This window comes from Mytilus trossulus, chromosome 8 (genome assembly GCF_036588685.1).
Source record: "Mytilus trossulus isolate FHL-02 chromosome 8, PNRI_Mtr1.1.1.hap1, whole genome shotgun sequence".
Lineage (NCBI taxonomy): Eukaryota > Metazoa > Mollusca > Bivalvia > Mytilida > Mytilidae > Mytilus > Mytilus trossulus.
The window spans coordinates 809,227-825,659 of NC_086380.1; the positions used below are offsets into that span (position 1 = coordinate 809,227).

Genomic DNA, 16,433 nt, shown 5'->3' on the forward strand with positions numbered 1-16,433 from the left:
AATCCAAATCAAAGTATAAAATTGAGAATGGAAATGGGGAATGTGTCAAACTGACAACAACCCGACCATTTAAAAAAAACAACACCAGAAGGTCACCAATAGGTCTTCAATGTAGCGAGAAATTCCCGCACCCGGAGGCATCCTTCAGCTAGCCCCTAAAGAAATATATACTAGTTATTCATCTCTGATGAATATTAAATTAATAGCTAGAATATACTGGTACATGATCAATACAAGGCTTAATCAGCTGTTTAAAGACATTATCATCTAATCAATAAACTTTAATTACTCTTTCGTGACAACAACCTTACTATATCTGCATGGCCGTTCTGACTCGCCATGTCCAAAGGGCTGCATTCATTATTATCACATTGATCAACGTCGGGATTTCTCTCTAACAGTAATTTTACTATATCAGTATGTCCTTCTTTACTTGCCATGTAAAGAGGACTACACCCATCCCTGTCGCAAAGATCAACGATAGAGTTCCTCTCTAACAGTAACTTTACTATATCAGTATGTCCGTCTTTACTTGCCATGTAAAGAGGACTACATCCATCCCTGTCGCAAAGATCAACGTTAGAGTTCTTCTCTAACAGTAACTTTACTATATCAGTATGTCCGTCTTTACTTGCCATGTAAAGAGGACTACATCCAGCCTGGTCCCGTAGATCAACATTAGGTTTCTTCTCTAATAGTAAGTTTACAATTTCAGTATGTCCATGTGAACTTGCCATGATCAGTCCAGTAGTCCCATCATTTCTACATTGATCAACATCCACATCATTATGTAATATCCACATTACCATATCAATATAACCATCATGACAAGAACATATCAGTGGAGTAGTTCCTGATCCACACTCCCCCATTGGCATCACTGTATCCCTGGTTTTGGCTAGTGTTACCTGGTATAATTTATCTAGTTGTTGTAAGTACTGTATTAACTGTTGTCTGAATGATGATACTTTCATATTATTGTTACTGAACACAACTGCCACCTTTACTGCTTGCCAATCCTTGATAAATCTTTGTAAATATAATTGTAAATAATCATCTGGTATTTCAATAATAAAATCTATATCATATCTTGTCGTGTCATCAGGTGATTTTTGCCAAATAAAACGTTCATGCACTAAACCACTATCACCATGATCTATCAAACATTTAATCATTTTCTGACCAAAGTAATGAGCTAAGAAGTCAAATAGATTCTCATTTTTAGTTCTATAAATACCATTCTGTTTACAGATGAATGTACCATCAAGAGTGTCAAGTGCTTTCTTTAGTTTTGCCTTTGGTATGCTGTTGAACTCACAAGCCTCACATGTGTCTCTTATGATCCGTCGTTGTTCATCTGTCAATTCATCCTGAAACCATTTTTCTTTCAAATCATTATTAAAGAGAACACATAAAGCAAGACTACATATTTTATAGTTCCCTTCATCGTCATGCTCGTGTAACTTGTCTAGCTCACCTTTATAGACATAAAAAGCATTTTTGAAAAATTCTTTTATATCTTCATTTTGTGATTTAAGATATAAGGAGCATAAAAGTGGAAAAAAATCACTATTTTGCGACAAATCATTAATTTCTTTGACATTTGTACCAATATAGGTTTTTGCTATATTTGTTTTCTCATCAGATGTAAGACATAATTCGTATGATATCAAGTTACATTCACAAGATTTAAAAGGTGTTAATATCTTAAACTTATCATCTTTATAAACTTGTAACTTACAACATACAATAATCTTACAACATGTGTCTGTAATAATTGTGTCAACTACAGGTAACAGTTGTTTCCAGTTATCAATCTGTTGTTGGTTGGCAGTGAAATTTCCACAAATGTCATCTACAATGAAGACTGTCTGTTCACCAGGTTGATAATAATCTCTGATATCAACCGGTTGTCTCACGGGTACTATTTTGTATCCTTCCTTCTGTAGAACTAGGGCTGTGTGTCTTGCAATAAATGATTTTCCAACTCCTAATGGGCCGGTTAAAGTTACACAACTGTTATCCTGTAAACAGTCTATGACGTATTCACTGGCTCTTGTAGCCACGAACATCTGATCTTCCTTTTTCCACTCTTGTATTTGTCCCCGTATCTGATCTAAAAATATATAAAGGTATAGCTATTAAACCTGAACAATTATTATTCATATGAACTAACAATTATTTTGCCGGTAAATTTTCATTGATATTAAACGAAAATATTTGCAAATTCAAAACTGTCCGAAACCTACAGCAGGGCTGCAATGGGAGTTGATTTATAAATAAGTACACATTTTACTACAATTTATAGGTGGCTGTCATTGCCTTTACATTAAAATTCGTTTTTTGGCATTTGTCTACCGTGGAAGGAAAGGAGGGTTATATTATCTTACTTAATACATTAAATAGCTTACCGCACAAAATAAGATTTATCCTATTTTTGAAGGCATAATATATGCCTCTTTCTTACAAAATGTACGTTGATTCTTTATCAAATTTCTATCTAAGTATTTTAACATTGACTATCGGTCGAACGATTTTGCATCTCGTCCTTATCATATTTGAGACATGACGTTTAGGGAGCAATTCATTTTAGTGTCAACATAGTTATATATTTATTTTGCATATCAAGAATTTTGTTTTTTAGAGAGTTGATTGTGTTAAAGAGATATAAAGCAAGTTTAAATTTTCTTTAACATTGCAAGACACACAGTTTTTATCTTGAAATAGTATTAAAACATTTGACTCTTCTGCACTTTACACAAGTATTCCAAATTCCAAACTTAAAGACAAATTGAAAGAGTTGTTAATGCTGTCTTTCATAAAAAAAAATGACCAACGTAGATACCAGTCTCTTGTCTTAGGTAGGAATGAATTCTAGTTTGTAAATGATTACTCTGATTCTAACAAAAAATTCTCTGAAACTGACATCATCAAGATGCTTGATTTCTTGATTGACAACATATTTGTTACATTTCAATGGGAACCAATTGTGCCCCTCTTCTTGCCGACTTGTTTCTCTATTATTATTATGAGGCTGACTCCATACAGGAACTTCTTAGGAAGAAAGATTAGAAGTTAGCGTTATCCTTTAACTTTACTTTCAGTTATGTAGATGATGTTCTCTCACTAATTGTTTAAAATTTGGTGACTATGTTGAACGCATCCATCCGCAGTGAAAGAGTCTTCAGAAATAATGTGAAACTGTTTACTCGCGTAGTGGTATTTACCATATGTGGAATCTTAAAAATTCTAAATAACTTCTAGACAATTTTAAATCTCTGTCCTTTTTTGAAATTAGTTCTTTCAAAACTTGTGACTTTTCAACCCTGTATACCACCATTTCCCAAGTGAAATTCAAAAATCGCATGAAAGAAATAGTCCATAATGCCTTTCAACATAAAAATGGTAACATATGCTATAAATTTATTACATTGTGATGTCATAAGGCATATTTTGTAAATAGTGACAAACAAAAAGATAAAATAGTCTACCCTAAAGAACAAGTGATCAGTATGCTGGAGTTTCTTATCGACATCATATTTGTTGAGTGTTGAGGTAGACTTTTTCAACAAATTGTCGGCATTCCTATGGGATCAAAAGGCTTGCCTCTTCTTGTCGATCTTTTCTTATTTTCGGAGGTCCTTCAGACACTTGTCAAAAACAAGACGATCAAAGAAGACAGATTATTTAATTTCACTTTCTGTTATATTGATGATGTTCTTTCCGTAAACAATCCGAACTTTTCTGATTCGGTTCCATGAGTATATCCCCCAGAACTAGAAATTAAAAAAAAACATAAACGGCTTCCTCCACCCCATTTGTAGACTTATATCTCGAATCTGACGTATACAGTCATCTCAGTACCAGAATCTATGATAAACGAGACGATTTTAGTATTGAAATTATAAATTCCCCCCACCTTAGTAGCAACTTATTAGATATTTAAGAGCCTGTTTCTTCTACTCAGACCTTTAAAAGCGTCATCAGTGTCTTAGCAGAAAGTTGATGAAATATGGTATGTTAAAGAACGTCTCGTCCTTTTTCTGAAAGGTTCATCGGAAGGTACCAATACTTTGTTGATAAATTGTCCGGATCAACGTCACAATAATACATGATGGTCTTGTTGTAGATTCTGCGTAAGGATGTTGTTTATCATTTTAACAACGTATTATATTGTTGTATATGTCTTTTTTCTATTATTAATATCAATTTCACTGTATGTTTGTTTAATGAGATATCCATTTAATGTGGATCGGTACTTAAACATCCCGTCAATGTGTTTGTATCATCTTTCATTTTTTGCTGGTGTGTTTTGTATATACATTTGTATGCGACTTTTTGTGTTTCTTTGATTTACTGATATTATTCTTATAAATATTGGTGCAATTTTTAATAAGTCAACTCGAATTATCTCCCTCAAATCATTCACTTTTCAAATTTAAAAAAAAAGAATATTTTGAGCTCTCATTAAGCAATTAAACCAAAAGTGAGATATTTTGGATTAATGTTTGAAAATAAGTGTTGTCATAATAAATCAGGATAAATTTTACGGACTTTATCATAAAAAAAGCAATAAATGAGTGTTTTTTATAACAAAATCAGGATACATTCGTTAAACAGTGTACACATCATTTGTCCTAATACGGAATTTACTGGGTCAATAATGCAATTGTATAAGAACAATTGCAATGTGTAACTTAAACACCTCATCTTAATCCCCCCCCCCCAAAAAAAAAAAAATAAAAAAAAATTAAATAAAATATAAAACAAAAATCAACACCATTGTTGAAAATGTAGAGGATTCTCTCGTACGGATTGATGAATTTTACAGCCCGATAAAGAAATGAGCGGATTTTGTTAAAGGATAGTCAGCTTAGGTTTCAGAGTTTTTTTCAGGTGCTCGAAGTCTGTGTGGTTTCCTTCGATACAGTATAAAATATTTAGCCCCGTGTAAGCCACAAGCTCTAGAAAGGTTATATAAATATTTAAGCAGTTTTTAAATGTGTGGTCTTACGAAGAATGATGACAATGGTTAGACAGTTAATCAGGTCATGACGTCAAGTATATCGAATGACGTCGTTTTTGGAAAATGGCGTCCCAGACGTACTACAGTCGCACTGTTTGCAACACAAAATGCAACTATATAAAAGTAGAGACAGCAAAATGAATTGACCATTATTTGCTGAACTAATTTAGACGATTTTCTGCCGGAGGAACACATTTGTCGACACCTGTTGCTATGTGCAGGCCCAAACACAACTAAAAACACTTTTTAAAGAAATAACCTCATACTATAATCCAAATAAAAGCAGTTTGCAGATTAAAGTCGAAGGATAAATATCTTTTTGTTTTGAGATATGAGTTCTATTCAGAGTGTATATACAGCCACTGCTTATATATTTTGCAATTATCTCTATTAAGTAGTGATTTTCTTTTACTATTACTAGTTCCACTTGTAGCAGATGATTAAACCAGCAGCCACATTTGTACAGCAGTCAATTCATTGTTTATATTTGTTTAAAATTACCCAAAAAATAAAATATTTAAAAAAATCTTAGCTACTTGTCATTGCAAAACATCGGAATTCGACATTTTCTTGTCTTGACCTGATTCTTATAAGATGAAAATATATAGCAATGATATCAGTAGATACCTTTTCGTCGGCCGATGTTTATTATTGTAAACACACAAATGTACACTATGAAGTCATCTTTCCTTCTCTTTTCCTCGTTTCTTTTTTTCTTAAGATAAATAGGTACATAAAAAAGTGATACAAGAAAATATGATAATCTACAAAAAATAACGATCAAATTTCCTTTGTTCATATTTTTGCATTATACGGAATGAGAAAGATTCAGTGTATGACAAAAAAAATAAAATTCCGTATTTTCTTTTTTAATGTATACATTTGTGGATAATTAATGCGTGAAAATATTTCTGTATGAAACCGAGACAGTTATAAATTCATTGAAAATCATATAAAGAATATTTTGTCATAATAAACAAGATATAAAAAATTACCAAAAAAGTGAAGTAATAAAAATATCGAAAATTCTAAACGGAAAGTTCCTGAGCAAACAGCAACATCAAAATCTCAAACACATCAAACGAATTTATTGATTTCAAATGTACCAGTACAAATGCTAGACGTATGCCTTAAATATTGGCATAAACAGCCGTACAGCAATGATGTATTATTCACAAAGGTGTGCAGATAGTTTAAATACATGTTCAATCGTTATCAAATGTACCAGTCTTTTGATTTAATACGTCAGACTCGGTAAATCATTTGCAATCGATTCCTGGCGCATATTTAAATCCTTGTTGATTTTGTATTTTACTGCCAAATCAATAGAACCATCATAATTTTGAAAGGCTTCATTTTTATAGTAACACAGTTGCTTTCAATAAATAATATTTGTAAAGGAAATAATTCTTTTTGTGCATTTCATTACATGATTATTAGTAAAGTGGTTAGTTAATTGGTTCCAAATCATCATGTAGCACCAAATTCCTCATAAAAAGAGATTTATTGAATGATTGAAAAGGATAATTCAATAGAAAAAAAAGGACAAGGAGTATCCATCCATGACACAAAATCAGTTCATGCGCAACAAAAAAGAAGCAAAAAGTAACAAGCTAAAATCACATAAAAAGTAAAAGAACATCGTTTAATTGCTGTTCTTCATTAAAAAAAAAGCCACAATAAGGATTTAATACGAATGCCTAACCATGTATTGTTTTGTCTGTTTTTGTAGGAAGGATGATATAATTCAAGACGGTTTGTCGTTAAATATTGTCGTCACTAGATGCAAACAAATCTTTGCAGTACTCAATATGAAATATTCGTCTCTTTGCGTTATGCAATTAGTCAATCAATAAATCATTCTGTCAACAAATCAGCTAAACGTACAATCAACACCGTGTATCATCGGTACAGCGGATAAAGGTACTAATCAGGCGGGTGTGATCTATTGAGACCTTACACGGCAACGAAAATCTTTGTTTTGTTCACATAATTTTAATGTGTACTTCTATCTAAACATTATTGTTGTTTTAAGAAATGATTTGGTCGTAGATTGATGAATAGTTATCAAAAGTACCAGGATTATAATTTAATACGCCAGACGCGCGTTTCGTCTACATAAGACTCATCAGTGACGCTCAGATCGAAATAGTTAAAAAGCCAAATAGATACAAAGTTGAAGAGCATTGAGGATCCAAAATTCCAAAAAGTTGTGCCAAATACGGCTAAGGTAATCTACTCCTGGGGTAAGAAAATCCTTAGTTTTTCGAAAAATTCAAAGTTATGTAAACAGAAAATTTATAAAAAATGACCATATAATTGATATTCATGTCAACACTGAAGTGCTGACTACTGGGCTGGTGATACCCTCGGGGACGAAACGTCCACCAGCAGTGGCATCGACCCAGTGGTGTAAATAGTTATCAAAAGTACCAGGATTATAATTTAATACGACAGACGCGCGTTTCGTCTACATAAGACTCATCAGTGACGCTCAGATCGAAATAGTTAAAAAGCCAAATAAATACAAAGCTGAAGAGCATTGAGGATCCAAAATTCCAAAAAAAGAGACATTCTCATTATTTTCCCTTAACAAGAACTATATCTAAAACATGTACAAATACTTTTCAGAGAAGTTGGCGTTTGTCTCATCCGATATAATTCTATATTCATTCCAATTCTTTTTCTGATAGCAGGCCACTGGGTGTGCGTTATAAGTATAGCTGTACGGTGCATAGTTACGTTACTGTACACCGTACACAAACACTTGTTTTTCACACTTGTTTATTACCTTAAATGTAAGGAATAATAGTTCCAAGTAGGTTTATGATTGGTAACTTTTACCTATGTCCTGTATTAGCTTTCTTTAAGACAAAACATGTAATTGGCTCGAAAACTGTATCGAAATTGAAACTCAGTGTTGACATTAACAACTATAACCTTAATTAATCTTTAATCCTTTAACTGACTCACCGAGGACCAAACTTATTTGTTTAACACACAGAAGAACAAGTGGTCAGTATGCTGGAGTTTCTTATCGACAACATATTTGTTGAGTTTGGAGGTAGACTTTTCCAACAAATTGTCGGCATTCCTATGGGAACAAACTGTGCGCCTCTTCTTGCCGACCTCTTCTTATTTTCATATGAATCGGAGTTCCTCCAGACACTTGTCAAAAACAAGAGGATCAAAGAAGCCAGATTATTTAATTTCACTTTCAGATATATTGATGATGTTCTTTTCATAAACAATCCGAACTTTTCTGATTGGGTTCCATTGATATATCCCCCAGAACTAGAGATTAAAGAAACAACATACACCGCTTCCTCCGCCTCATTTTTAGACTTTTATTTCGAATTTGACTTACACAGTCATCTCAGTTCCAGAATCTATGACAAATGAGACGATTTTAATTTTGAGATTATAAATTTCCCCCACCTTAGCAGCAACATACCAACTTCACCTGCATATGAGATATATATTTCCCAACTTATTCGATATTCAAGAGCTTGCAGCTCCTACTCAGACTTTGTAAAACGTCATCAGTGTCTGAGTAGAAAGTTGATGAACCAGGGGCATGTCAAAGAACGTCTCGTCCTTTTTCTAAAAAAGTTCATCGGAAGGTACCCAGACCTTGTTGATAAATATTCCGTATCAACTTCTCAAATAATACACGATGGTCTTGATGTATAGATTCTGCGTACTGATGTTGTTTAACATCTTAACAACATGTTTTACTGTTCTTTCATTTGTCTTTGTTCTATTATTAATATTACTTTTACTGTTGAATGGTTTTATGTAATATCCGTTTGACGTGGCTCGGTACTTATACATCTCGTCAATGTGTGTGTATTGGCTTTCATTTTTTGGTGGTTTGTTTCGTATATGCGACCCTTTGTATTTCTTTTGTTCTTATTACGTGACCCTGTACTTTAAAAGATCCCGTCAGTAATTTTTTGGTCTATTATATGTCATTATGATATATTTCTATTATGAATTACTATATACGTTGAACCACAAACGTCAAAATCATTCAATCGCGTAGTGGAGTTAACTATTTTTGGATTCTCAAAAATTCTACCTATACCTTTTGGACTAGTTTAAATCTCGGTCTATTTCTGTAATTTGTTCTTACATACTTTTGATTTTTTAACTCTGTATGGTTACATTGCCGATGTAAGGATCTGCTTACCCTTCCGGAGCACCTGAGATCACCCCTAGTTTTTGGTGGGGTTCGTGTTGTTTATTCTTTAGTTTTCTATGTTGTGTCATGTGTACTATTGTTTTTCTGTTTGTCTTTTTCATTTTTAGCCATGGCGTTGTCAGTTTGTTTTAGATTTACGAGTTTGACTGTCCCTTTGGTGTCTTTCGTCCCTCTTTTAAAACTGTTTGTATGCACATTGAACGACAAATTTATGTGACGTATACACTCAAGTCAATCCATGTGTTCGTAGATAGATGTTTTTGTTTTCTGTTAAATTGTCCCTTTTAAAATTGTTATGCGATGATGACTGATAGACCCATATTTGGACTATTTTATTAATTGTGACTGTTTATTTAACGCATCATGTAAATATAACGGAATTTGATGATTTGATGAGACTGTTATGAAAGAGAGAGGGTTAGCGCTATAGAACCAGGTTTAATTCACCATTTTCTACATTTGAAAATGCCTGTACCAAGTCAGGAATGTGACAGTTCTTGTCTATTCGTTTTTGATGCGTTTTGTTATTTGATTTTGCCATGTGATTATGGACTTTACGTTTTTATTTTCCTCTGAGTTCAGTGTTTTTTGTGATTTTACTTTTTTTATATAACCTTTCAAAAACCATAGGTTTCAAAGACATCTAGCTCTTGAGAAAACTCAATTTTTTCTTATAGCTTTTATCTGCGAGAGTAATTTCCAATCGATCATACCGTTAGTTTTGTCATTAAAAGTGAGAGGGGCACACATTGATTCTCTTATAGTATATAATATGTTGTTATGCTTGCTTTAGTAACCGTGTAACCTCAAATTTCCAAAATATCTAATAAAAATATCAAAATAAAAAGATGCTTTAAAGCACCAAATATATGTTTATAATTTAGACATTTTAATGAAATGTAGAATTAATTTCTTACAGCTTTGAAATTCAATGGAATATTTTTTCGATCCTTTTTCATATGCAACCGGATGTGACGAATATGATTTGATTGTATTACACCTATCATGATGATAACTTAATTTGAAATACTGATTAACTTTTGTCAAATTTTTGTTGTCCTTGTAGTACAATATTACGTACAATATTTAAAGGCATGTCTAGAGAACAATTACTTTTCTCAAATTATCAGATGGTGTCAAAAATGCACAGGGCGAGAGGTGTATATACAATTATGCCGCTGGGACTGCCTCCTTTTTGACACACCAAATATATCAAAGGGTTGCAATTCAATCAAGAAAATATGTCAATGGTTCAATAAGTGTCAACTTTTGATTAGATTTGTGTAAATGCTGTTTTACCGTTTTAAATTAAGTCAGCTGCATATCTGTACCCAACAAAATCAATGTTGAGACCCCAAATACACAAAAATGACGATATACCTCTGATTTTCCTTGGAATGAGCTCTTCTATCCTAGTTTCCATTTGAATTAGTTTCTTTTTCAACTCTGAATTGGTTTCTTTTTCTAAAATAGGAACAACATTTGATGTTATAGTCTCTTACATATAGCAAATTTTGTTTATCAGAAATTATTATGCCAGGTACATATATATAAAGTTTTAGTTGAACTCGAATAAAAAAAGGACGATAAAGATGACGATCACTTACATCCAACCGGTAAACAAAATCCCGTTCAGAATCTGACAAAGGCTGTTTTCGCCTAATAGTTAAATCAAAAACGTTCCGAATGAAACTTAAAAATAACATGACTTGAGTTAACCAATATAAAATGTATTAATTATCAGCTAAATGTAGACATTTATGCAATTGACAACATTTGCTTTGACTTCATGAAGCAATTTGATTTTGAAGGAACATCAGGATAGCAATTTATCTGAATTCACAAAAAAAAGTAATTTTAAGATCATTTGACAAAACTAGTATATATATTCAAGAGTTACCGAAAACGATATAAGTAAAGATAGATCTACAATGCACTTCTGGTATTATTCACAGATAATAGTTATCAAAGGTACCAGGATTATAATTTAATACGCCAGACGCGCGTTTCTTCTACATAAGACTCATCAGTGACGCTCAGATCAAAACAGTTAAAATGCCAAACAAATACAAAGTTGAAGAGCATTGAGGACCCAAAAATTCCTAAAAGTTGTGCCAAATACGGCTACGGTAATCTACTCCTGGGCGTAAGAAAATCCTTAGTTTTTCGAAAAATTAAAAGTTTTGTAAACAGAAAATTTATAGAAATGACCATGTAAGTCATTTCACGAATTAACAACTGTTTACATAATTACTACTAATAAATGGCAATTATTCTAAAATGAAACTTTTCTTATATGTTAAGGAACATTGACTCAATTCCTTATTTTTTTCAGTGTGTGAAATTTTTTGGATACAATTCATTTTAGGACAAAATAAACCCTAAATATTACATTTTTTTTTTACATTCAATTGAATAATGAAGTTAATTATTTTTCTCTTATTAGTAAGTACCCTACATATTCTGAGGGTATACATTGAATCCAAAAGAAGTATAATTGCGTCTTAGGTTTTCTATGCAGCTTTCAAGTGTAAGGAAGAATGTTTTGAAATCTTAACTTTCCCCCCTTTATAAATGGTCTTCCAAGTAGAAACTAATGTCACAAAAATACTGAACTCCGAGGAATATTCAAAAGGAAAGTCCAAATCGAATGGCAAAATCAAAAACTCAAACACACCAAATGAATGGATAACAAATGTCATATTTCTGACTTGGGACAGGCGTTTTCTTATGTAGAATAATGTGGATTTAAAAGCTAATAAAACCTTTCACTTGTAGAACAGTCGCATCATATTCCATTATATTGAGTTATTTGCCATTTGGCGTGAATGAACTAAGCCTGTAACTGATACAAGTATAGGGGTGTGAAATTATTTCGAGAACGATAAAAAATCATGTTCAAAAGAAAAACGGCAAAGTCTATGGCGGAACTGACATACACTTTCGGATTACCTATGCAGTATTATTCACGAGGTCAGCTTTCCACAACAGTTAACTTTACGATTATATTTCTATTCAAATTCATCCTACATCCGTTTGAACATCGAAGTCAGAGGCACTTTTCACATTCGTTAAAACTTCTATTTAAAGCTCATTAAGGTTCATCTTTTAAATTTCCCAAAATATTGACTAGAGTAATTATATAAAATTTCTTAAAACACATAGATTGGTCTATATTTTAAATAAATAAACTCATCATAGATACCGGTACTAAATTTAGTATATAAGCCAGACGCGCGTTTCGTCTACAAAAGACTCACCAGTGACGCTCTAATCAAAAAAAGAAAAATAGGCCAAATATAGTACGGAGTTGAAGGGCATTGAGAACCAAAACCCCTAAAAATTATGGCAAATACAGCTAAGTTTATATATGCCTGAGGTAGAAAAGCCTTAGCATTTCAATAATTCAAAAAAAAATTAAACAGTAAATTTATATAAAAAAAAATATATGCATGATAATTCAAGTCAGCACAAAAGCAGACAAGTGCTGACTACTGGGCTTGTGATAACCTTTGGGAAATAAATCTCCACCAGCTGTGGCATCGACTCAGTGGTAGTAAATAAATTCATCATAGGTACCAGGACTAAATTTTGTATATACGCCAGACGCGCGTTTCGTAAACGAGAGGAGAAATATAACAAAGAAACATACAAAAAGTAGAAAATAAAAAAACAACGCAAAAGTTATAACAGACAAAAAGCAGTTCCAAAAGTTTATAGTAAAGACTGAACTATACGAACCAGAAAAAAAATTTGGGTTAAACCATCTCAGTATTTCTTTTACTATAGTAATTTTTGTGAATTACCTTTATTGAAACCGTCAGAAAGAGAGAAAAAGTCAACAAAAGCACTCGATGTTTTCGATTGAAGTGTCAGTGAATGTTCGTTGACATGACAGAAGTTTGTCAATAAACAAATCGTAAAGAAAGTACACGAGCAATTTCTCAGAACGGAGTTTTATATTTTGAGGGAAAACAGCTTAGTCTTAGAGGCATGATTTTTTTATTAGTTGTTAATGGTCTTGAACTAGCTGTCAGATAACTGCGAGTACTCTCAGATCTGTTCATTGTGTCTTTTTGTGTCGGGATGTATAAGTACTCGGCCACGTCCACTTTTATGTTTTGTCTATCTGATGAGTTAAGCCTTTTTCAATTGATTGTTATAGTTCGTTCTTATGTTGTACTGTTATACCACTGTCCCAGGTTAGTGGGAGGGTTGGGATCCCGCTAACATGTTTAACCCCGTCACATTATTTATGTATGTGCCTGTCCTAAGTCTGGAGCCTGTTATTCAGTGGTTGTCGTTTTTTTACGTGTTACATATTTGTTTTTCGTTATTTTTTTTGACATAAATAAGGCCGTTAGTTTTCTCGCTTGAATTGTTTTACATTGTCTTATCGGGGCCTTTTATAGCTGATTATATGCGGTGTGGGCCTTGCTCACTGTTGAAGGCCGTACGGTGACCTATAATTAATGTTTATGTCATTTTGGTCTTTTGTGGATAGTTGTCTCATTGGCAATCATACCACATCTTCTTTTTATATTTCCATTTATCGAACATGGATAAAGCTGTTGCTACCAAACATATATACATAGCGCTTTTCAGAATTTTTACCACGATAAAAAGAAACTATGGAAGATTTTATCAAATATTATCGACCACAGTGACTGTCAAAATATGAGAGTTTAAGCTACCTGTAAGAACAGGTTATATCCACCATTTTAAACATAAAAAATGCCTGTAACTAGTCAGGAATATAACAGTTGTTACTAATTCGTTTCATGTGTTTGAACTTTTCATTAAGTTGATTTGATTAAGGACTCTCCGTCTTGAATTTCCTCGGAGTTCGGTAATTTTGGTATTATACATTTCACTGTATTTATATCCATACTGACTGCCATGAGAGAGCCAGGTGTATGGTTGAATAATTGTAATAACTTCCTCATTTGCTGCTAAATTCAGTTTAATGCTTAATTCAACTGTATACAAATATGAAAAGGTTTGTGTTCTTGGAAGGTATTATAACAGATATTGGAAAAACAGAAATGCCTTCGGTTTAGTTTAAACATATTTATTTATAGTGGATTGGGAAACAAGTTTTACAACTTATATTAATCCCTTTCCACTTTGCGGGTGCGAGTGCTGCCTTCGGTGATAGCCAATACAGCGTCTGAGTCATATTTAATAAAAATGATGATAGAGACTTTACGTCAGTATTAATTAAACAAATGGAGAGATTGACAAGAAGTAAAAAGAGAATAGGAACTATAAAAAGCAACTTCCAAATTAAGAGACAATATCTATGAAAAGTATTAACTCATAAAGATATCAAAGACAGTAGAACAAACAAGTCTTTTAAATATGAGCTTTTTCATGTAATATTCATTTTCTGCAGTTTTCAAGACATTTGTTTTTGTAATTTACACGAAATAATCTCAGCACAAAAAATAAATACCGTTATATTTTCTGTTAATTTCTGTATATTTATCTATTTAACTTAAAAAAAAAAGCCTAAAACTAGATATAGAACAAGACGGTGTGGTATTATTGCCAATGGGCCAAGTGTCCAAAAGATTCCAACAGAAGCGAATTCAAAATCAGGCAATTATAATATATAACGACACTTTAACAACATCTATGTCACATAGTTAGCTTACTTTACCCTGACAGTTTATATAATTTAGAAAACAAAATCCAAGGACCAAAAATATGACTTATAGAAGAATAAACAGTATAACCGTCACCAACTTCTCGAAAACTTTTAATCACACACCTTTCTTGGAAAAACACAGATACAGAATTCGCCTAGGTTGAATATGTTTCGGAGTGTTAACACCTTCCATAATGTAAGATAGTGGTGTTACAGCACAACATGAAAAGAAACCGCAGAAACTAATTGGAAATGGATAAACTTATCCGATCGGCAAAAACACAAACATCTGCAATTCAGACAGATGCAAGTTTATCAGTATGTTGATATAAATTTGCTTATGATAGTGTTGAAAGACTAGGAAAAATCTTTGTACAGATGTAAAGTAATTTGTCAATGAACTAAACAATTGTGTACATGGTTTTTCGAACAAACTTTGATGTTGAGAAAAAATGAGATGGCACCATATTCTACCAAAATTGGTCTTTTTTCAGATTATTTTCTGGAAAAATTCATAAATAATTTGATATCATATGAACTAAGCCATACATATAAATATTAAATTGATAGTTTTTGAAATGTCTGAAAATGGATTTCATTTCATTTGAGGTATTTTATCTCATAAACATTTGCATCACTTGTTTGTTTTCATATCAGATTGTTTTGGTGAGTGTCTAGCAAGAAGCAAGAATTGTTATCCTCTGACATAGTTTTTTCGGGATCCCTATTTTTTTGTGTTTTTTCAGTATTCAGCGTTGATTGTTTTATTGTATATCGGAATGTGTTTATCTGTTCCCTGGTTTGTCTTTCGTTCATTTATTGTTCTTTTTTATGACTATTCTCTTAACGTTGTATACAATTTTTGTTCAGTAAACTTTTTATCTATAATTTTTAAAAAATACTTTAATTGGAAAAGTAATTAAGATTAGTTCTCTCCTTTTTGTTATGAGGCGGCATTCAGCGAACACTTATCAATAAATCAATCTTTATGACAAACGCTCCAGTTGTCTAATATTCCTTTGATAATTGTACATGACAGATTATGATGTTGATGACATTATTTTTTAACAATAGTCTTTTGCAATGAAAGTATAACATTGTCCACAGTTATACAGTATGTAGCCTCTAGCCTATTCGTTGTGTAGATAAGCAAACGACTTAGGTTGGCCCTAATTATAAGTTATGTCATCTGTAAAGTTGCAAATTAGTTTTAACAGTTAGAACAATATGAAAGCAGCCAATATGTCATTGTAAAATTGATTAAAGACTGCTTCTTTTTCTTCCCGTAAATTCTGTATGTTGTGAACGTTCATTCTCTGAACTGCTTACGATGACAGGTGAACTGATGTTTAGTTTGGCAATGCAACATGTCCAAAGAAATCTAGATATTGTTCGAGAAATTGTTTTGAAAAGATACAAAATATAAAAAAAAACGTCGTTAGAATTTTTTTAGCAGCACTGTTTTTCTTAGTCATGTTATTGTTACTTTTATCCCAGTTGTAATTAAAAGTTTATCCTGTCCAGTACTATAGAAAAAAAAGAAGAAAATAACC

The 16,433-nt window shown here is 32.4% G+C and overlaps 1 protein-coding gene across 1 annotated transcript in view; it reads right to left on the reverse strand.

Moving 5' to 3' along the window:
* Positions 1 to 281: 281 nt before the first annotated feature.
* LOC134681507 (uncharacterized) overlaps positions 282 to 16,433 on the reverse strand; it is a 53,826-nt gene continuing 37,674 nt past the window's right edge. The window contains exons 3-4 of the mRNA XM_063541145.1: positions 10,611 to 10,694; positions 282 to 2,116 (exon numbers count right to left, since the gene is read on the reverse strand). Of these exons, the coding sequence (XP_063397215.1) occupies positions 282 to 2,116; positions 10,611 to 10,694 (1,919 nt within the window). The remainder of the gene's footprint in view (positions 2,117 to 10,610; positions 10,695 to 16,433) is intronic.